General features: G+C 42.9%; 2 protein-coding genes across 2 annotated transcripts; both read left to right on the top strand.

Annotated features, from left to right (window-relative positions):
* Window positions 1-977: 977 nt before the first annotated feature.
* On the top strand, window positions 978-2489 carry LOC149753786 (uncharacterized). The gene has a single exon (XM_089930383.1). It carries the CDS (start codon window positions 978-980, stop codon window positions 2487-2489), a length of 1512 nt encoding a protein of 503 aa, XP_089786509.1.
* An 11573-nt stretch (window positions 2490-14062) lies between these two features.
* Window positions 14063-18874, top strand: LOC149753785 (uncharacterized). The gene is made up of 3 exons (XM_089930382.1): window positions 14063-15481; window positions 15680-17410; window positions 18170-18874. Exons 1-3 carry the CDS (start codon window positions 14063-14065, stop codon window positions 18872-18874), a joined length of 3855 nt encoding a protein of 1284 aa, XP_089786508.1.
* Window positions 18875-23290: the final 4416 nt, after the last annotated feature.

The following is a 23290-nucleotide window of genomic DNA, read 5'->3' as shown; positions in this document are numbered from 1 at the left end:
CTAGCGATCTCGGGGCAAGTATAGCAATTTGATTCAAGGGTTCCTAGGGCAGGTCTCCTGGTGGGTTCTTGTCATTTGGTATCAGAGCTTTGGTTCTTGAAATCAGGTTACTTATCCTTTATCATCTTTGTTCCTTTTTTCTTATTTTATTTCTTTAAGTTTCTTTGTTCGTTCTCTTATTTCTGTTTTTTTTCAGTTCCTTGTGTTTCTTGTTTCCTCTAATCTGTTTTGTTCTTTAATCTTCTGTTACTTAGTTTGATTCAAAAAAAAAAAAAAAAAAAGAAAGACGAAAAAAAAAACGAAAAAAAAAAAATGAAAAAAGAAAAGAAAAGAAAAGAAAGAAAGAAAGAAAGAAAGAAAGAAGGTTATTGATTAAGGGGCATTAATTACAAGGCTGTTTCACTTGTTGCAAAGCTGAAAACCCCTTGTTGCAAGGTTGTTTCACTTGTTACAAGACCGTTTTACGTATTACAAGGCTGCTTAGCTTGTTCTTATTTCTCCTTGCTTTCTAGTTGTTTCTATTACATATCCTTTACTTCCTTTTGAAGTCTTCTTATGTTCTTGATGCTTTAAGACAATTTTTCTTGTGAGTACCATTTGCCTCATCGAAGTCCTTAAAATTCTGATTTTCTTGGAGATTTGCCACCATCCATCTGATCGCTCTTTGTGATTTGTTGATTTTGATTCTTTCAAGAACATAAAGAGGGCTGGCTTGAGTGGCAAAAGGCAAGAGTGTGAGTTCATCATCAAGAAAAAGCCATAAAAGAGTGTCCACCCGAGAGAGGAGTGTGTGAGGACCTATTCTGTTTATACTAATCTTTTGATTGCAGCATACAAAGATGAGTAGTGGAGGTAGTGAACAACCAGATGTTGATATGAAGTTATGGATGAAAGCCATTGCTGATCAACTTACTAAGCTTGGTGCACGAATGGATGATTTGGAATCACCAAGCAGAATCAAACCTTTGAGGGGGCAGATGTTTGAAGATGATGAAGAAGATTTAGATTATGAATCTTACTCTAGAAGGGGAAAGAAGGCCGATGATTCAAAAGATAATAATCTGGGCAGCATCAAGATGAAGATTCCTATCTTTCAAGGAAAGAATGATCCCGAACTTTACTTGGAATGGGAGAGAAAAGTTGAACATGTGTTTGATTGTCACAACTATTCAAATGAGAAAAAGGTGAAATTGGCAGCCGTTGAGTTCACGGATTATGCAAGCATATGGTGGGATCAATTGATGATTAGTCGGCGAAGGATTGGAGAAAGGCCAATTCGGTCATGGGAAGATATGAAATTGGTAATGCGCAAGAGATTTGTACCTAGCCATTACTATAGAGATTTACATAGAAAGTTACAAGGGCTGGTTCAAGGCTCCATGAGTGTGGAAGACTATTATAAAGAAATGGAGATGGCAATGATTAAAGCTAATATAGAGGAAGATCGAGAGGCTACCATGGCAAGATTTATTGGAGGCTTAAACAAAGAGGTTGCTGATGTGGTTGAATTGCAACACTATGTGGAGATGGAGGAGCTGTTGCACAAGGCCATCAAAATAGAAAAGCAAATCAAGTCCAAAGGATCCAAATCGGGTTTGGCTTCTAGTTCCACATGGAAGTCTAATTGGAAGGATAATAAATCTGCCTCAAAAACAAAAGAAGATGCAAAGCCAAAAGATTCGGTTGCTATTTCAAAAGGTAAAACCGAAACTAACACTTCTTCTAAATCACGTAATGTTAAGTGTTTTAGGTGCCAAGGATTTGGGCATATTGCTTCCCAATGCCCAAACAAGAGGATTATGATTATGTTGGAGAATGGTGACATTGAAAGTGCTAGTTCAAGTGAGGATGAGATGCCACCCTTAGAAAATTGCAGTGATATTGACATTGAAGAACCTGTACATGGAGATATGTTGGTGACAAGAAGAGCACTAAGCATCCAGCCTAAGGATGATGGTGATAAGGAGCAACGTGAACATATTTTCCATACTAGATGTCATGTGAAGGGAAAGGTATGTACCATGATTATTGATAGCGGAAGCTGCACTAATGTTGCTAGTACTTTGTTAGTAGATAAGCTGGAGTTACCCACCATGAAGCATCCTAATCCATACAAGTTGCAATGGTTAAATGAATGTGGAGAAGTGAGGGTAAACAAGCAAGTGCTCGTTTCATTTTCAATTGGCAAATACACAGATGAGATTCTTTGTGATGTGGCACCAATGCATGCTAGTCATATTTTGCTTGGACGACCATGGCAGTTTGATAGGAAGGTTACACACAATGGATACAAAAACCATTATTCTTTTATGATGAACAACCGCACTGTAGTCCTAACCCCTCTCAAACCTTTGCAAGCTTATGAAGATCAGATTCGGATAGCGAGAGAGTGTAAAAAGAGAGAAGGTGAGTCCGAGAGGAAAAATGCAAATGAAAGGAGTGAGATTGAGAGCAGAGAGAAAAGCATTCAAAAAAAAAGAGAAAAGTAAAAAAATGAGTGTGTTTGCTGAAAAAAATGAGGTTAAGAGTGTTATGTTCTCAAGACAGCAACTACTTGTACTTATGTACAAGGATGTTTATCTTTCTACTAACGATCTTAACCCCTCCTTGCCTAGTGTTGTTGTGATTTTATTGCAGGAATTTGAGGACATATTTCCAAAAGAGATTCCTAATGGACTACCACCCTTAAGAGGCATTGAGCATCAAATAGACTTCATGCCCGGTTCTACCATTCCAAACAGACCTGCATATAGAGCTAATCCCGAAGAAACAAAGGAAATCCAAAGGCAAGTGGATGAGCTGGTGAAAAAGGGAATTGTCAGAGAAAGTCTTAGCCCATGTTCGGTTCCTGTCATCCTAGTCCCAAAGAAAGATGGAACATGGCGCATGTGTGTGGATTGCCGAGCCATCAACAAAATAACAGTTAAGTATAGACATCCTATCCCAAGATTAGATGATATGCTTGATGAATTACATGGCTCTTGTTTGTTTTCTAAAATTGATTTGAGAAATGGCTACTATCAAATTCGTATGAAAGAGGGAGATGAATGGAAGACATCATTCAAAACTAAATATGGATTGTATGAGTGGTTAGTGATGCCTTTTGGTTTAACTAATGCACCTAGTACTTTCATGAGATTGATGAATCATGTTTTGCGTGCTTTCATAGGTCAATTTGTGGTAGTTTACTTTGATGATATTTTAGTCTATAGTAAGAACTTGGATGAACATGAACAACATTTGCATGCTGTTTTTAGCAAATTGAGAGAACACCAATTATATGCTAATCTTAAGAAGTGTACATTTTGCATGGAATCTGTTGTATTTCTTGGTTTTGTTGTTAGTTCTCAAGGTATTAGCATGGATGAGGAGAAGGTGAAGGCAATCAGGGACTGGCCTACACCTAAGAATGCGAACGAGGTAAGAAGTTTTCATGGTTTAGCAAGTTTTTATCGAAGGTTTTTTAAAAATTTCAGTTCTATTGCTGCACCTTTAAATGAACTTGTTAAAAAGAATGTTGTTTTTAAGTGGAATGATCAGCATGAACAAGCTTTCACTGATTTGAAAGATAAGCTAACTAATGCACCTTTGTTAAGTTTGCCTAACTTTGATAAAGCTTTTGAAGTTGAATGTGATGCATCCGGAATTGGAATAGGAGCTGTTTTGATGCAAGATTCCAAACCAATTGCTTATTTTAGTGAAAAGCTAAGTGGGGCAGCCTTGAATTATCCAACATATGACAAAGAACTTTATGCATTAGTGAGAACTCTTCAAACATGGCAGCATTACTTGTGGCCGAGGGAATTCATCATTCATTCTGATCATGAGAGCTTGAAGTTCTTGAAATCCCAGGGTAAGCTTAATAAGAGGCATGCTAAGTGGCTGGAGTTCATAGAAACATTTCCTTATTTCATCAAGTACAAACATGGAAAAGAAAATATCGTTGCTGACGCGTTGTCTCGAAGGTATGCTTTACTTACTACCTTGCAAACTAAGTTACTTGGTTTTGAATTGATTAAGGACTTGTATGCCAATGATTCTGATTTCTGCCAAACATGGAATACATGCAAAAAGAGTGCATCTGGTGAGTATTATAGACATGACGGATTTCTATTTAAGAAAAATTAGTTGTGTGTGCCTATTTGTTCTATCCGTGAATTGCTTGTCAGAGAAACTCATGGGGGTGGTCTGATGGGACATTTTGGTGTGCAAAAGACTTTAGATATCTTGCATGAACATTTTTATTGGCCTAACATGAAGCATGATGTGCAAGCTGTTTATGATAAATGCATTACATGTAGACAAGCGAAATCTAAAGTTTTACCACATGGCTTGTATACACCTTTACCCGTGCCTAACCAACCTTGGATTGATATTTCTATGGATTTTATTTTAGGATTACCAAGGTCTCAAAGTGGAAAGGACAGCATATTTGTTGTTGTTGATAGATTTAGCAAAATGGCTCATTTCATTGCATGTTCTAAAACCAATGATGCAATACATATTGCTGACTTGTTCTTTAAAGACATAGTTCGTTTGCATGGTTTGCCTAAGACAATTGTTAGTGATAGAGATGTGAAGTTCCTAAGTCATTTTTGGCGCACCTTGTGGAATAAATTAGGAACTAAACTCTTATTTTCTACTGTTGCACATCCTCAAACGGATGGACAAACTGAAGTAGTTAATAGGACACTCACTACTTTGTTACGTACCATCATTCAAAAGAACTTAAGGCAATGGGAAAAATGTTTACCGCACATTGAGTTTGCATACAACAGAGCTGTTCATTCTTCTACTTCATTTTCACCTTTTGAAGTTGTCTATGGCTTTAATCCTTTAACTCCCTTGGATATTCTATCTTTGCCTACTAAAGAACGTGCTAATCTTGATGGAAAGCAAAAGGCAGAATTTGTGAAGGATTTACATGCCAAGGTTCGGGCTAACATTGAAAAGAAGAATGAGCAATATGCTAAGCAAGCCAACAAAGGACGTGTAAAGATTGTTTTTGAACCTGGTGATTGGGTCTGGGTGCATATGAGGAAAGAACGGTTTCTAACACAACGAAAATCCAAACTACAGCCTAGAGGAGATGGACCTTTTCAAGTCTTAGAGAGGATCAATGACAACGCCTACAAGCTGGATTTGCCAAGCAACTATAGTAATATTAGTGCTACTTTTAATGTTGCTGATTTATCCTTATTTGATGTAGGTGATTCGAGGACGAATCCTTTCGAGGAGGGAGGGAATGATAGAGATCAAGGGGCTGGCCGAATGGTTCAAGCTAATTCCAAAGATCCATTACAAGGAATTGGAGGTCCAATGACTAGAGCAAGGGCAAAACAAATGAAAGAAGCTTTATATGGACTAGTCATGGAAATTCAAGAGAAGGAGGCTGCTCTAGAAGACTCTAAGGCTTCACCAAGATTGATCACTTATCTTTACATAGTAAATGCTGAAGAACAAAGCTTGGAGCCATTAAACAAGGCTGATCCACGTGGAGATGCTATTTAGGCCCATTTTTCGTGGGTACTTTTGGGCTTGAGTCTTGTTGTGTTCCTAATTACTTGTACATGAAGTTTTGACTTGTCAACTCGTTTTTCCTAAGTTATTCATGTACTTCGTAGTTAGGAACCTTGAAAGTTGTGTCATTTATTATTTTGAAGTTGTAACTTGGAAGTTGTGACTTGGAAAACGTTTTTTACTTATTGCCTTGGAAAGGGGATGGTGTCCTTTCCAATAGCTTAGTTTGAAGCCTATATAAAGGCTGCCATATGTAACCAAGGGATTATTATGAATGAATTAAAGTGTTGGCAAGCTTTGCTATGCTCTTTTGTGTTCTTGGATTAGAATACAAAATTCTGACTTATCAAAGGGAGTGATCAACCTTTGTGGCGTCTTCAAGGATTAGGGTTTTAAGGACTTAGTTTCCTTAGAGTTCTAATCTGATCTCCTACAACTTGTTTTTCTAGCGATCTCGGGCAAGTATAGCAATTTGATTCAAGGGTTCCTAGGGCAGGTCTCCTGGTGGGTTCTTGTCAGTAGGATTCCTAGAGTCCTAATTGGATTAGGACTTCAAATTAAAATTTGAGTTCTACTTGGAGTAGGATTTCTAAAGTCCTAATTGGATTAGGACTAAAATTGAATAAGTCCTAATTGGATTAAGATTTCTCAAGTCCTAATTAATTATTAATCTAATGAATTAAGATGACTCCTAATTGGATTAGGATTGAAGAGTTCAATTGAGTCATAATTCATTTGAGTTCTAATTGGATTAGGACTTGCATGGATTAAACCCAAATTGGTTTATACTTTGGTTAGAACCTAATTAGATTAGGACTTAATCAAAAGAGGAGGATTAGGTTAACCAAGAAGGAGGGGCGTACGCCCCTCCTCTCCTTGCTTCTTTGGTGCAGCAAACAAAGAGGGGCCGGCGCCCCTCTTGGAGATAGACTTGGAACTCCTAAAAAGTAGGAGCTCCACACATCTTTATAAGGAGATAAAGGCCACCCCCTAGGGCATTCTTCTCTCCTCCTTTCAGCCGTTTGCCTCCCTCTTCTCCTCTTGGGTTTCAGCCGCAAGCAAGCAAAGGGAAAAAGAAGCCTTGGCGGCCCTCCTACCTTCTCCTCTTTTGGTTCCAACGCCAAGAAAAGAAAAGGCAACAAAGGGCTTGGGAGGATATCAGCTATCAAAAGTTGTCTCTGCAAGGGAGCTAGCACCCCGGGGAGACAATAAAGTTTTGATCAGTCCTCTACTTCGTGTGGATACCCGTAAAGGCCGGATGCGTGTGCGGCTTCAAGCGAACCTTCATTAAATACCACGATCATCAGTTTGCGGTGATCATCTACCCGCACAAGGTGAATATCTGATCTTCCTAATGATGTAAAAAATTTTTTAATCTTAATCTATCTACGAACGACGATTTTAAATATTATTCATGCAATAAACAGGATCCCGCGCATTCTTTTCGCTACGTTCAGAATTTTTCTGCGGCGTGCGAGGGAACCTAACAATGCCAACTCCCAAGAGTCATTCTTCTCAATCGACTTGATCTCTCATCCATGGAATTTTTATAAGTCTCATCTTTTATAGCTTCTTCAAAAACTATGTATACCGAAAGGTCACAAGCCCATTGTTGTGAATTGGGTTTTCAAAAAAAAGAAAAATGCTAAGGGTGAAGTAGAGAGATACAAGGCAAGGTTGGTAGCCAAGAAATATAGCCAACGTCCTGAGATTAACTATGGTGAAATGTTTGCTCCCGTTGCACGATTGGAAACTATTTGAATGATAATCTCACTTGCGACTAAAAGGAAGTGAAAGCTTTATCAAATAAATGTCAAATCTGCTTTAATGGCATTCTTGAAGAAGAGGTTTATGTTGAACAACCTTTGGGCTATGTGTTCAAAGGCTATGAAGACAAAGTGTTAAAGTTGAAAAAAGCTTTGTATGGTTTGAAGCAAACGCCAAGGGCTTGGAATGGTTAGATTGACAAGTATTTTTAAGAGAATGGGTTTATCAAGTGCCCACATGAGTATGCTCTCTATGCTAAGGTGTGTGAAAATGAAGATATTTTGCTATTTTACTTATATGTTGAAGATTTGATTTTTATGAGCAAACTATATAAGTCTGTTTGGAGAGTTTAAGTAAGCAACGACTAGAGAATTTGAAATGACTGATGTTGGTCTCATGTCTTATTATCTTGACATGGAGATCAAGCAAATGGAAGATGAAATTTTTATTTCCCAAGAAGGTTTTTCCAAGAAGATTCGTTAAGCGGTTCAAGATGGAAGATTGTCAACCCGTGAGAACTCTAGTGGAATGCAAAGTCAAATTGTCTAAGCATGAAGAAGAAGAGAAGATAGACTCTACAATCTTCGAGAGTCTAGTTGGAAGTTTGAGATACCTAAGTTGCACAAGACCGGACATACTTTTTGGACTTGGACTTGTTAGTCGGTTTATGGAGTCCCTAAGCATGACACATTTCAAAGCAGCGAAACAAATTCTTCATTATATCAAAGGTACAATTGTTTTTGGCTTGCTCTATTTATTTTTTAATAAATTTAAGCTTGTGGGCTATAGTGATAGTAATTGGGCCGAAGATATGGATAACTAAAAAATTATTGTCAGCTTTGTTTTCTGCTTGGAGAATACGTCTTTTCTTGGCGTTCAAAGAAGCAACTAATTGTGACACTTTCTACTTGTGAAGCTGAATATGTTTCCGCTATATCTTGTATTTGTTATGTCATATAATTAAGAAGATTGTTAATGGAGTTACAAATGCCACAAGATGAGGCTACGGAGATTTTTGTTGACAATAAGTTAGCCATTGCATTAGTGAAGAACCCGATTTTCTATGATAGAAACAAGCATCTAGATACGAGGTATCATTTTTTTGGAGATTGCATTACGAAGAACGAAGTGCAAGTGGAGTATGTGAAGACCTATGATCAAGTTGCGGATATATTTACGAAGTTTCTCAAGTATGACACTTTTGGCAAGTTGAGGATGATGCTTGGAGTTACGAGGAATTAAGTTTAAAGGGGGGGTGTTAAGAAATAAACTTAATAAATGTCCTTTGGGAGGTTTATGAGTATATGAAGGGTCATCTTGAGAGTAGTACTTCATGTATTTGGATTTTTAATGTGCATTCATTTAGATTTTCAATGTGTATTTAGATGGTACATATATTTGGGTTTTTAATGTGCATTCATTTGGGTTTTTAATGTGCATTTACCTATTTTATGTATTTGGGTTTTCAATGTACATTCATTTGTGTTTTTAATGTATGTTTAGGTAGTTCATGTATTTGGATTTTCTATGTGTACCTAGAAGTCCTATAAATTCTATGTAAGTTTTGTGGTTTTGGCAAGAGGCAAGAGCAAAAATGAATAGAATTTTTTTTGAAGTATTTCACTTCTTCATCCTTTCTTCTCTAGAGAAATCTCTCTTCTTATATTCCAGCATTCTCTATGACATAATATTTTTTTCACTCTCATGGTAAATATGAAAAAAGGTTTGCATCTCTCCATTCACCATTGGCAAAGAAGCCTTTTTTTTATTTAATGCATTAACATGATTTTCTTAAGTAAACTAGGATACGCCTTATTTTGTTTACTTTTCTTTGATATGTCTGGTTGTATTCACGTTAGAGGTATATGAAATGAAATACCGTTTTGATCCACAAAAAAAAAAAAAAAAGTTGTTCTCGTACAACCATGCATCGGACCAACTTTGTCATGTGCCCATCCATTATGGTTATGAAAATGAAGCAAAGTGACAATGTGCAACGAGAGATTAGGCCACGAGATTGCAGCCACAAATTCAGAAGGTTACGAAAATTTATAAAATGTTCCGGAGCAACCCACCTCCTCAATTATGTATCATACGCATAACTGCTTGGACAAACTTGGAGACTATATAAATACAGAAGCTGCTAAGACATTATTATACTTCATATTGTAACAAAGGAAGAAGGCTGTCACCTGAGGTTGTTTTCACGGTGGGGGGAGGGCTGGGGACTATCGAGTGCGCTCGGAACTCTTTCTGGACTCCCGACTAAGATCGCTGAGTGGAGAGACCTTAACCTTAGAGATGATGGTGGGAGGATGGGACCATAGGAAGTGGACGCGGAAGCTTTGGTCGGCTGGTGGATGGATTCTTCTTCCATGAAAGCCACTGCCAAAAGCGGCATCGCATCTGATGCTGCCATTGTCCCCGACGCCACGCGGAAACCCCATTAAAACCGTTATCGAATCCATTGGAACCAACAAAGCGTTAGCACCCCAACAGCCGGGCCAATCTCGCCCGGTTTGTCATGGGCCGGCCTGGCACGGTTTATCCCTGTACAGGGTTTCAAGGCCCACCGGGGGCCGTCCTGAGTAAATAAATAAATAATTAAAAAATAATATTTCGAGATAATAGGCTGTTCGAGATGTTAGGATACATCTTTCTACTCCCATCTAACCCTAACCCAGATCAACCCAACCTATAAATTTTCTCAATCCTAAACCAAACCAACCTGAATTCAATTTGGATTTCTCTAGCCCAATCCAACAAAACTCCATTATAAGTTAAATTCAAGTATGGTAAAGCTAGTTGGGTTGGGTTGCGTTGGTCAGGTTGAAATAAATTGTGTTGTGTTAGTGTTAATTGGGTTCAAACATGTTAAATAAGTATTTTAAGGGAAAGGTTTGAGATACTTCATTGAATTAATATTTGTTGAATTAAGTTCTGGTTCGATCATTTATTTATTTGTTCATATATCGGTTCATGTAAACAAATAAATAAATCAACAAAATTAATAACATAACTTAAAAAATATAAGTAACTTATATGAAACATAAATATGAATTATTTATTTGTTCATATATCGGTTCATGTGAACTTCACCTGGATTAGGTTGGTTTGGGTCAAGTTGGAGTTGGGTTAAATCGGGTTCGAGTTGAGTTGAAGGTCATCCCAAATTGAATCTTACTTGAGGACCTGCTCATATTTTGAACTTTAACCCAATCCAAGTTTATAAAACTTCAACCAATGTACCGAGCGAGTTAGGTGGATGGGTGGTTCTAGATGAGCCCAACCAAGTTGCACCCCTAGCTCCTTCTTAGCCCATCTTGTTGGGGACAAATTGAAACAACTTGATTTGGACAGACCTGGATTCTCGAATTGGGTGCATCTCTAGCCTATCTTTAGTCTGCTACAGTATTGCCCAGATGGACCAGGACAAACCGAGTTCTTTATCCTTGCTTGCATAAGTCTTTACAATTACATGGGATGCTAAAGGGCTAGAAATAATGTCAATTTGCTTGTAACCATTTGTGTTCTAATGAAGTTATTATCATTTTCTCTTAGTAAAAAAATTTAAATAGCCTTGTTGGGCTTTAGCTGAATCTTTATTTACAGAGTTCTAGAGTTAAGCTGTTCAAGGAGTAGCTAGACTCTTGAAGAAAAGAGACCGTAATGCAGTCTAGGAGAAGAGATTCTTTTCCTCTGGCTTTTATGATTTCAGTGTTGAGGGATTCCCTTAGATGAGAGAAATTGCTTTAAATTTCTGCATCTCCTAGAATTATTATTTTCGTATTAAAGCGGGACATTCTAGTGAGCCTAATATCATAATGGTGGCATAGGGGACTGTCTTCGGACATGAGGGGGATGGAGTTGTCTCTTCATCACCTTCAAAAAATTCTAAAAAGCAAGCTAAAACAATGGATAAACTTAAATAAATGATGGTGTTGGGGGAAAATCAGTCACTCCAAAATATAGGGGGCACGCGGTCGGCACGTGCCTAAAGGCGCCCGACCAGAAGGCATCCGATCTGGAGGTGCCCGACCAGAAGGCGCCCGACCTGGCCTTAAGGCCCGCAACCAGACCTGGAGTCTGACCAAGCGCTCAACTCCGAGGCGCCCCGCCCAAACACTTGGCCTTAGCATCCTCAACCTTGAGAGCCTGGTCTCCCAACTGCACCGTCCACCTGCTGCAATCACATCCACTTGCAATCCGATCAGGGACCATGTGGTGCGGACACGAATACTGGACTGATTATTTTGCGGGATTATGGTCGTCGCAGGAAGACGGTCCAGCCACTTTCATTGTGGCTGGATTGATTGATGTTTTTCTTTTATTATTATTTATTTTGATAAGATTAGTTTGCATATTGTCTTGTGAGGACCTCTTTCGAATTGTTTTTTTTATTGGGACTTATTTGTTACTTGGTGGCCCTATATATATATAGGGCATGCATTTGTTATTTTTTTTTTAATGAATTATTGCATGAAAATTAATCTTCTTCTTCCTCCTCTCCTCTCCTCTTTCTCTTCTTCTTCCCCTCTTTCTCTCCTCTTTCTCTCTGCATTCCAATCCCTACATCCGTCCTGCGTCAGCTTTGGTATCAGAGCAGGGCTGACTTTGCCTCTGTTGCTGAAGTCGAAGGATCCAGTTTATGGACGGACCCCCGCCGATTCCTTTTCGGCCTTTTCCTCACCTGTATTTTGCTAGATCATTTGCACCGCAAACGCCGGAACGCACGGAAGGTCGTCGCACGGCACGCGTCCCGAAGAAGAAGGGTCACTCCATTTCTTCATTATTTTCTTCCCTGTTCATCACCTCACCCACCGAGAAAAAAGAAAAAGCAAAACCCTCCCGTCGGTCGACTGTCTTCCGGCGTCAATCCACAGATCACCTTCGCCCCCCCACCGCCGCCGCCTCCACCACCGTCTCCTTTCCCTCTCCCTTCCCTCTCGGTCCCTGCACAGAAGGGGAAGACCCCGTCGCCGGCTACCCCCACAGTGGCCCGAGCGGCGAATAAGCCGCTTTCTCCCTCTTTCCCCCCCCCCCTCTCGCCGTTTTCCCTTCCGGCCGCCGCTACACAGGCGCCAACCACCGCCTTCACCTTGCAGCGCCGCCGAATCACCATTGGAAGCCACCGCCCGTGACCGAAGCTCGGAGAAGGACGCCACCCCGTTCACTGCCGCACCAGCACCCCGCTCCACCGGCACAACGTCTTCCCGCACCCACCGCCGCAAAATCAGGCGAGATCCGGCGGAAGCGGACGGACGGTCGAAGGTGGAAGACGATCCACAGTACGGGTACGATTTCGACCCGATAACCCTTAACCCATTAGCCCGAACCAATTCAAAAAAAAAAAATCAAAATTCAAATTTCAATATTGCGGATCGGACTACCTTAACGGGTTGGGTCTGTTAACCCGATAACCCGAATCCATTTGGGTTATCAAAAAAAAAAAAAAAAAAAAAAAAAAAAAAAAGCGCTGCACGTGACGCGTAAGTCACGCACGTGCCGCGGTTTATTTCTCTTTTCCCCTCTTCTTTATTTCCCGATCTTCTTCTTCATCTCTGCGCCACCGCCCTTGTCCCACCGCCGCTGCCATCCTCGCTGCTCGCACCACCGCGCCGCGCGCCGCTCACGCCTCCTCTGTACCGCTGCTTGCCACTGCTAATTACTGCCGCACCGCCGCGCCGTCGGGTTGCTCCCACCGCCGTGCCGCCGCGTTGCCGTCGCCGCCGTCGACTGCTGCACCGCCACTGTCAGTTCTGACAGCCATCACCGCAGACCGCCACTGTCGCTTCCCCTGCCAACAGTTGCTCCCACCTCCACCACCGTATCCCGCCCTCCCACCACCGCAACTTTCTGCCTTCCACTGCTGACAGCGCTCCCTGCTCGCTCCCCAACGCCGCTGCCACGCCTGCTGCTGCACCACCGCGCTGCGCGCCGCCCCTGCCCTTCTTTACTGCCGCTCGCCGCTGCTAAGTCGCCGCCGCGCCGCTGCTACAACTCGCCATCGCCGGTCCCCGCGCCATCAGCCATCACGAACTGTCCCGACCAAAGCCGCCATCAGTTTCTCTGATCACCTTTCAGAGAGGTCTCAGTGATCCCTTCTCTGCCACCGGTCGTCATCGAGCTTCTGTTCTACATCTCTGTAGACCACGTCTCTTCTGCGCGCACGAGTCTCTCTCCAGACCAGGTCAGCGCTGTTCTCCCATTTCCTGCAGATTCAATTTGCTCAATTAAGTTGGCATTAATTTTCTTAATTTGTGCGTGGTACTGCGTCTACAATTCCAAAATACACGCGTTCACACACGTTCACAAGACAAACAGAAACCCTAGTAGCAGAACTTTTAATATTAACTGTGGAGCTAGCTCAATTCGGGGAAACATACGTGGCTCCGTACCATCTTGCATAGTCCGAAAACTTAGTACTACTGGACTGCATTACTTGTTGGCCTGCGCTTTATAGTAATTTACAGTTTGCTATGACTATTTGCTAGGGAGTAGTTTTAGTTTATATTGAGCATCTACTTTGCAATTGTGAATTCATTTCATGCATTAGGTCTACTTAGGAACCTTTGTAGTTGGTCGGCTACTACATTTTGTCATTCATTTTATGCATCTACGTAGTGGTCGTGTCGCATCTCATCTTGAGTTCCCCCTAGACATGGATTCCAAAATTGAAGCCCTATTAAAAGCTATCCATGACACTAATATTCAAGTCCAAAATACGAATGCCCAAGTCCAAGCAAACAACGCCCAAATTCATGACCTAACCACAATGTCCACCCAGGTTAATGCTCGACTCGATTCAATTGAGGCTTCAATTCAAAGGGTTATTGAATCCCAAAAGGTTAGTACTCCCCATTTACCGGGTCTTGATGAGGATGATACCCTAGAACAAATCCTAGAACAACAAGGTTCGGTTCGGCAGGGCAACTTTGATCATAGGTCTGTTCCAGGTCACCATTATGCCTACCCTCGCCCTAGAGGACCTGGTCCCATTCCTCCTGTTGATAGAGGTCACCGACATACCGTAGAATCTAGAGAGCCTCGTGACCCTGATGAAGATGTAATGCGAGGCATTAGGGTTGAAGCCCCCACTTTCGATGGTCGTCTTGATCCGAAGGTCTTCTCCGATTGGCTACACGAAATGGATCACTTCTTTGAGTGGTACAATCTGTCGGAGGAGAAAAAGGTCCGATTCGCTAGAATGAAACTCCTTGGTCGAGCCAAGTTGTTTTGGCAAAACACCGAACAACTGTTAGCCAGGAGACATCAACCTGCTATTACCGATTGGGTAGAGATGAAAGAAAAATTAAAAGAAAAATACCTTCCATTAAGTTATCAATCTGACCTCTTAGATCGATGGAACAATTTAAGACAAGGTAGTCGCACAGCTACTGAATACATCGCCCAATTTGATGAATTTATGATGCGTAGTAATGTAGCTGAAGATGAACGTATGATCTTGAGCCGATTTCGACGAGGCCTAACTGATGAGCTTAGGAAAGAACTTGTCCTTCGTGAAGTGTCCACCTTAGACCAAGCCTATACATTTGTGCAAAATTATGAACAATTCTCCAAATCTATGTTTGCTAGGCGCCCTGACACCAGGCGGGTCCCCACTAGTGCCCAACCATCTGGACCCAGACCCCCAGTCGGTTCTGTCCCTCCTAAACCCTTTTCTTCTCCACCTATCCAAAACCGAGATATTAAAGGCAAAGGAATTTTAGGTGAACCTCCAAAACCAAGCTCACGAATTCAGTGCTTTAAATGCCAAGGGTTTGGTCATGTTGCCTCCCAATGTGCAAATCCGACCCTAGTTATTGACACACATGAACAGAAGGATGACATAGATAATTTGGAGGAACAAATTTATGAGCCTAATTTAGATGATATTCACGATGTCGAAGACGAAACTGAGGAAGAATCACACACTTTAGGTTGTATCCGACCTACTCCCCAGATAATTGCCCACGAACCTGACCGATCCACTGTGAATGTAGTACGGTGTGCAATTACCCAGCCTAAAGAGACTGATGACTGGAGACGAACCTCAATTTTCCACACTTACATTAAATGCGGCGAAAAAGACTGTAAAGTTATCATTGATAGCGGGAGCTGCATTAATGCGATATCTTCCAGCATTGTCGCCCGCTTGGGTCTGACTCCTGTGTCCCAACCTCACCCTTATAAGGTCTCCTGGATCGACACGTCGTCCATTCACATTAAGGAACGGTGTCTTGTACCTATTCAAATCCTCTCTTATAAAGACACTGTCTAGTGTGACGTACTCCCAATGAACGTAGGTCATCTGATATTAGGTAGGCCTTGGTTGTTCGATCTCGATGTCACCATCTACGGTCGAACTAACTCTTGCTCCTTTGTATCCCAGGGTAAAAAGATTAAGCTTAATCCTTTACGGCCCAAAACGCTAAATAAGAGTACAGACAAGAGTAAATCAAAGGGGAAGGAACTGCATATCCTTAACCCCACGGAATTTGAGAGGAACGTCTTTAAGGACTCTCCGGTGTTTGCCCTGCTAGTTAAAGAACTTCAGCCACATCTTAAAAGCACATTATCGGCTGAATCCCTCGCTATTCTCGAGGAGTTCAAAGAAGTTTTTCCGGAAGACCTTCCAGATCATTTACCCCCTTTGCGTGATATTCAGCACGCCATTGACCTAGTCCCGGGAGCTACCCTTCCTAACCTGCCCCATTATCGGATGAACCCTTCTGATCATGCAGAGCTCCTAAAGCAAATTAACGAGCTTCTACCAAAAGGATTTATTCGAGAGAGTCTAAGTCCTTGTGCCGTACCTGCCCTTCTTACTCCAAAAAAAGATGGGACTTGGCGAATGTGTGTAGACAGTCGGGCTATTAATAGAATCACGGTCAAATACCGTTTTCCTATTCCCCGGCTCGACGATATGCTGGATATGATGGCAGGTGCCTTGATTTTCTCCAAGATTGACTTAAAAAGTGGCTACCATCAAATCCGGATTCGTCCAGGAGATGAATGGAAGACAGCCTTCAAAACAAAAGATGGCCTCTATGAGTGGCTGGTAATGCCTTTCGGCCTCTCAAATGCTCCAAGTACATTTATGCGAGTGATGACTCAAGTACTCCGACCTTTTATGGGCAAATTTTTAGTCGTGTACTTTGACGATATCCTTATTTATAGTCAAACTAAGGAGCAACATTTAGGCCATTTAAGGCAAGTTTGTACGACTTTACGCAACGAGAGCCTCTATGCTAACCTTAAGAAGTGTTCATTTTTCACTACTCACGTTAACTTCTTAGGGTATATAGTCTCCTCTGAAGGTTTATCTGCTGATCCTGCGAAAATCACCGCAATTGTTGAATGGCCTGAACCTAAGAATATTACTGACATCCGTAGTTTTCACGGCCTGGCCACATTTTACCGTCGTTTCATTAAGGGCTTCAGTACACTTATGTCACCTATCACTGATTATCTTAAACGAGGTGATTTTCAGTGGACACGCGCAGCCGCTAACGCATTTAATAACATTAAGAAAAAAATGACGGAAGCGCCAGTTATGCGACTCCCTGATTTTAACAAAGTTTTTGAGGTGGAATGTGATGCATCTGGCTTAGGAATAGGTGGTGTGCTTAGTCAAGAACGTCATCCTATAGCCTATTTTAGTGAAAAGCTGAATGAGGCTAGACAAAGATATTCCACCTATGACAAGGAATTTTATGCCATAGTCCAGGCCCTACGGTATTGGCGACATTATCTCCTTCCTAATGAATTTGTTCTCTATTCTGACCATGAAGCACTTCGTTTTCTTAATTCCCAGAAAAAACTTAATCATCGACATGCCAAGTGGGTTCAGTTCCTCCAGGATTACACTTTTGTCCTCAAGCATATGTCCGGTGCTGCGAACAAAGCTGCTGATGCGTTAAGTCGTCGAGTAACTCTGTTGTCCGCCATGTCTGTTTCCATCATCGGTTTTGATAGACTTAAGCTCGATTACTTGTCTTGCCCAGATTTTGGCCAACTCTATAATGCCCTTGCTGATGGACAAGGACCTTTGATTGATGGTGTTTATCTACAAGACGGGTATTTGTTCAAAGCTTCCAAGCTCTGCATTCCGCGCACTTCCGTGCGCGATTTCTTGATATGGGAAGTACATGCCGGTGGTCTCTCTGGACATTTTGGCCGTGATAAGACCATAGAAGAAGTTGAACGTCAATTTTTTTGGCCAAGTTTGAAACGGGATGTTGCTAAAATTGTGGGACAGTGTCGCACGTGTCAACTAGCTAAGCACAAAAAACAAAATACTGGCCTATACACTCCGTTACCTGTCCCAAATCGCCCTTGGCTTGACCTTAGTATCGACTTCGTACTCGGCCTTCCTCGCACATTTCGGAAACATGACTCCATTTTTGTGGTTGTGGATCGTTTTTCTAAAATGGCCCACTTCCTTCCTTGTTCCAAAACTTCTGATGCCTCTCGAGTAGCCAAGATATTTTTTGATGAGATTGTTAAGTTATACGGTTTACCAAAAACCATTGTCTCCGATAGGGATGTCCGTTTCATGAGCTATTTTTGGAAAACCTTGTGGCATCTGGTTGGCACCAAACTTAAATTTTCTACGGCTTATCATCCTCAAACCGATGGCCAAACCGAAGTCGTCAACCGAAGTCTAGGTAACCTTCTGCGTAGTCTAGTCGGGGATCACAATCGTAACTGGGATTCTATTCTGCCTGTCGCCCAATTTGCATATAATTCATCAGTCAATAGATCTATCGGGATGAGTCCATTCGAAGTGGTCCATGGTTATAAAGCTCGCAAACCTGTAGATCTCCTACCTATGTCCCCCCATATTCGCATTTTTGAGTCTGCACATGCATTTGCACAGCACATTCATAATCTGCATCAGGAAATTAGCAAGCGCATTCATATGAGTAATGCTCAATATAAGCTACAAGCTGATTCTCATAAGCGAGATAAATCATTTCAAACTGGGGATTATGTGATGATACGTATTCGGCCTGAGCAGTTTCCATCTGGAACCGTCAAGAAACTGCAGGCTCGTAGTGCTGGGCCCTTTCGAGTATTGCAACGCGTGGGTACTAATGCTTACGTTCTTGATCTTCCCTCTGATTTTGGTATTAGCTCCACTTTTAATATTGAGGATTTGGTTGCTTACAAGGGCCCCCTTTCTATTCCTACTGACCCTTTCGCTCCGCCATCACTTGAGCTTGAGGATACTCCTCTTCTTGATTCCATCCCATCCCCGACCAATCTAGCTTTACCACCAGCACAAAAAGAACATATTGATGCCATTTTAGATGAGCAGACTGTTTCTACCAGTGATGGGGGTGTTCAGCGTTTTCTGGTTCGTTGGCGAGGACGCCCGGAGTCTGATACTACATGGATTACCCGTGCGGAGTTACAGTGCATTGACCCAGATCTTTTGGAGTACTACCAGAGTCATTCGTCGGGGTCGACTTCTTCTTACCCGGGGGGAGTTGGTGCGGACACGAATACTGGACTGATTATTTTGCGGGATTATGGTCGTCGCAGGAAGACAGTCCAGCCACTTTCATTGTGGCTGGATTGATTGATGTTTTTCTTTTATTATTATTTATTTTGATAGGATTAGTTTGCATATTGTCTTGTGAGGACCTCTTTCGAATTGTTTTTTTTATTGGGACTTATTTGTTACTTGGTGGCCCTATATATATATAGGGCATGCATTTGTTATTTTTTTTTTTAATGAATTATTGCATGAAAATTAATCTTCTTCTTCCTCCTCTCCTCTCCTCTTTCTCTTCTTCTTCCCCTCTTTCTCTCCTCTTTCTCTCTGCATTCCAATCCCTACATCCGTCCTGCGTCACCATGCCCTGCCATTGCACTCAACAATTAATGCGCATGGCCTCTGCTGATTTTCGGCTCACTCAACAATTAATGCGCATGGCCTTTGCTGATCCCCGACTCACTCAACAATTAATGCGCGTGGCTCCTGCCATTTACGGATCTCAAGCCCTCCACGGCAAATCCGCCCGGCCGCGTCCGATCAACCACGACGACTCATTATCGTCAACTTGATCTCCTACGGCAAGGCATTAATTCACACGATCGTGCATTAATCCGACACATACAATCATACGGTAACCCGTTCGCTCCGTCACATCGCAGGTATATCTATATCCCTCTATAAAAAGAAAACCCGACCTCCGGAAAGGGGATTGGCTGGCAAAAACTCGGAAAATTACTCTTTCTCCACATATTTGCCCCCTCTGACTTGAGCATCGGAGGGCCGGTGCCGGAAACTCCGGCCACTGGCTTGATTACAGGTCTCCCGGAAAATGCCGCTCGTCGACGAACCGCCACCTGTCATTCCAGCACCGGAGCTCCCCTCCTCCTTAGCCGACGGTCGCCCCCGGGTCCAAATTCCAGCAACAATTGGCGCTAGAGGAAGGGCCCAAGTCGTGGCCATGAAGTTGAGGAGTAAAGGAGCCTCTAACGCCTCCCGGCGTCTCCCACAAAGCCCCGGACACTCTGTCCGTAACTCGCCATCTCCGGCTGATCCAGCTCCCCAAGTCCAGCCGGAACAGTTCAACGTCCTGGTGCAGCAGGTTCAGACCCTGGCCGCCGTTGTCCAAGGACTGTAACATGGGGAAGCCCTGCCCATGCCGCCTCCGCAGGCCCAAGTCCAGCCAGTGCTTCCTCCAGATGGACCGGCGCCCCAGGGCCCAAACCTCCACGACTCCTCGAGGGACAACAATGAAGAGCGATGCTGTCGCCAAGACTCCGCCCGGGCGTCTCCTCGGAGAGAATTACCGGGGAGGAGCATAGACAGAAGGCCACAATTTTCAGAAGCTGAGTCGGCCCCGAACTGCCACGAGCCGGAGCAGACTACCATGGCAATCCCCCAGGCTGGAGAGCTCGACAGGAAGGTCGAGAACCTCGAGCGCCAGATTGAGGCGCTTCACAGCAGGAAGGCAACGTGAGAGGGCGACTTCGAATTTACGACCAAGTCCCCCTTTTCCTGCCAGATCGAGGACGAGCCAGTCCCACCGAGGTTCAAAATACCTCAAGTGGAGCCCTACAACGGAACTACCGACCCCCTTGATCATTTGGAAAGCTACAGAGCCCTCATGGCATTGCAAGGGTCCTTGGAGGTTGTGCTCTGCAAGGCATTCCCCGCAACTCTTCGGGGAACAGCTCGGCTTTGGTTCTCGGGACTGAAGCCGAGCACGGTATCCTCCTTTGAGCAGCTCGGCAGGCAGTTCGCCACCAACTTTGCTGCCAGCCGACGCCAGCGGCAGACATCGAATTTTCTTCTGGACATCAAGCAAAAGGACGGAAAATCCTTTAGAGAATATCTCAACCGCTTCACCACTGCAACTTGGGAGGTTTGCGAGCTCGACCAGTCGATAGCCATGTCGGCACTGAAGATTAGGGCTCGCTCTTACAGATTCCTATTCTCTATCGAGAAGAGCTTTCCCACTGACTTCACTAAGATGCTGGCCCGAGCTCGGAAGTATGCGGAGGCCGAGGAGGCTATCGCCTCCAGAAAGGGCGCGACCAAGTAGGCCTCAAAGAAACCGAAGAAGCACCGCGAAGAGCGCGGCCGCCCAAGAAACCGATCTCCCCGCCGAAATAGCCAGCCTCGACTGAGGAGCCCACCTCGACAACGGAGACAGCCACGGCCAAGGTCCCCGCCTCGACAGCGATCTCCACCGCGACCACGGATGTCCTCGGGGAGGTACGAGAGCTATACCCCGTTGAATGCCCCCCGAGCAGAGGTCCTTATGGAGATAGAAGGTTGGGACTATTTCCGACCTCCACCCCCAATGCGGGACATGGGAACTTGGCGCAATCCTAGGAAGTATTGTCGTTTCCACTGGGACCACGGCCACGACACGGAGGATTGCTTCCAGCTCCGAGATGAGATCGAGGCGCTCATCCGCCGCGGGGTACTCAACCAGTTCGTGCGGAACCGGCGCGAGGAAAGGAGGCCAGCGAAAAATGCCGCACAGCCTGAAGGTCCAAATGATAATAGATCCATCGCTGGCACCATCAACACCATTGGGGGAGGAAGCTCGGCTGAAGAACCAAGCGAGGGAAGGACCCCTCCGAAGTGCCCGTGCACCTCCGAAGCCATCTCATTCTCAGACAAGGACATGGAAGGAGTTGAAACTCCTCATGATGACGCTGTAGTCATCTCTATGATTGTAAATAAGTTTGATGTAAAACATGTCCTAGTAGATAATGAAAGCTCGGCGAATGTTTTGTACTACGATGCCTATCAAAAAATGGGGATGACGGAAAGCCAGCTTCGGAGAATGAACGCCCCACTGATCGGATTCACTGGGGACTCCATCCCGGTTGAGGGTGAGGTCGGCCTTCTTGTCACGATCGGCCTCGCTCCCCAAGAAAGCACTGTGAGGATGGATTTCCTTGTGGTCCGCCTGACTTCGGCCAACAACGCCATTCTCGGACGACCAGGGTTAAATGCCCTCCGAGCTGTGGTCTCGACTTACCACTTGCTCGTACGGTTCCCCACCGACCAAGGAGTAGGCGAAGTTCTTGGGGACCAGCGGATAGCTAAGCGGTGCTATATGGCAACCCATAAGGCCAAGCAACTGGCTAAAGCACCAAGCCAAGAGGAGCAAACCGCCGAGGCGCCAACATCAAATCAGGCGCTGCCCATTGAAACCCTAGAGGTGCAGGACGATGTTGTCCGATTCCTATTTACCTAAAAATATGCTAAACAGATCGTTGTTAGAATCGACAAACAAAGTTTAAATTAATTTTACTCTTACATGTTCTACTCGAAGAATAGTGGTCGTAAGAGGTCAATCCACAGGGAGGCGATTGAAGTTGCATAAAAATTAGAACGTTCACTCGGATTTGAAATTGATTTTTGAATGATAAAAGGAAAACATTATTTTGAGGATGATGATGCATTCTCTAGTCTACCGGAGAATGTTTTTTAATTGAAATTAACTAAATGACAGGTATTTAAATTCGAAAAGTATTTATATGTTTAACTAATCAAAGAAAAGCTTTGGCATAAATTAAAATGGATGAAAACAAGAAGATTGAAGTGAACACAAATTGCATAAAGAAAGATTTAATGTATTGCATAAAAAAAAAATTAAAAGATTTCATAAAAAGAAAACAGAAATTAACTTGAACCTAGAATAGGGATTGCATGAAAGAAAATTGCTAGATTCTATAAAAAGAAAATTGATTACAAATAAAAATGGAGATTGGACCTAATGTTTCTTCTATTTTGCAAATAACATAAACAAAACAAAACAACTCCTTTCTTCTCTCCCCTAATAAAATATTCTTTCTTCTTAACCCGAAACACGGCATGGCTCTGTTTCTTTTTTTTTTCTCTCTTACAAACAAACTGAGAGCTTTCACCCCTCTGTTCTTTGGCTCCACCTAGCCGATCTCCCTCTTCTTCCCAACCTCTGTTTCTTGGCCTCAACCCCAACCGAGTGCTCCCTTCTCTGTTTCTTCCCCCCCCCCCCCCCCCCCCCCCGTTTTATAGATCAATTGTTGAAGCATCGAGAGGGGGAGGATGCGTGATTGCTGGGGATCCGATTGCTTGGGGGCTGGGATTTGGAAATGGAAGGAGGGCGTCAATCCGTGGGATCACGGGCTTGATAAGTGCTTAATAATTTATAATTTAGTTATCTTTCCATAGCACTTATCAATGTTTTTAAACTGATAAATACATATTTTACCATGAAATTGAATAAACATTGAATTAAATTTAAATTATGGTAAGTGGTAAATAATTCTTTTCTTAAACCAGATTCTGAACTTGTCTTTCTCTTGATTGCAATCTTTAATGAAAACTACAGAAAAACATATAAGGAGATTGTGTTAACCCTGCTAAGGTTATAATTAAATGGGCTTTGGTCCTGATTAGATTGAAAGTTATAATTGTATGGGAAAATATTTGATTAACCCTTTTTATTAAGTTACGGTCCTGCTTTTGGCCTTGTTGAGT

This window comes from Phoenix dactylifera, chromosome 4, assembly GCF_051530095.1.
Source record: "Phoenix dactylifera cultivar Ajwa chromosome 4, Ajwa_hap1_PhDact_Kaust_v1.1, whole genome shotgun sequence".
Classification (NCBI taxonomy): Eukaryota; Viridiplantae; Streptophyta; class Magnoliopsida; order Arecales; family Arecaceae; genus Phoenix; species Phoenix dactylifera.
Note: the sequence above shows the minus strand (reverse complement) of the source record. Positions and strands in the feature narration are given on the sequence as shown.

Coding starts and splice junctions, on each gene's coding strand:
- LOC149753786 (XM_089930383.1), top strand. CDS start 978: ATGTTTGAAGATGATGAAGAAGATTTAGATTATGAATCTTACTCTAGA.
- LOC149753785 (XM_089930382.1), top strand. CDS start 14,063: ATGTCCACCCAGGTTAATGCTCGACTCGATTCAATTGAGGCTTCAATT. Junction 15,482..15,679: donor CCCAACCTCACCCTTATAAG/GTCTCCTGGATC, acceptor TTTGTATCCCAG/GGTAAAAAGATTAAGCTTAA. Junction 17,411..18,169: donor TCTGCATTCCGCGCACTTCC/GTGCGCGATTTC, acceptor GCATTTGCACAG/CACATTCATAATCTGCATCA.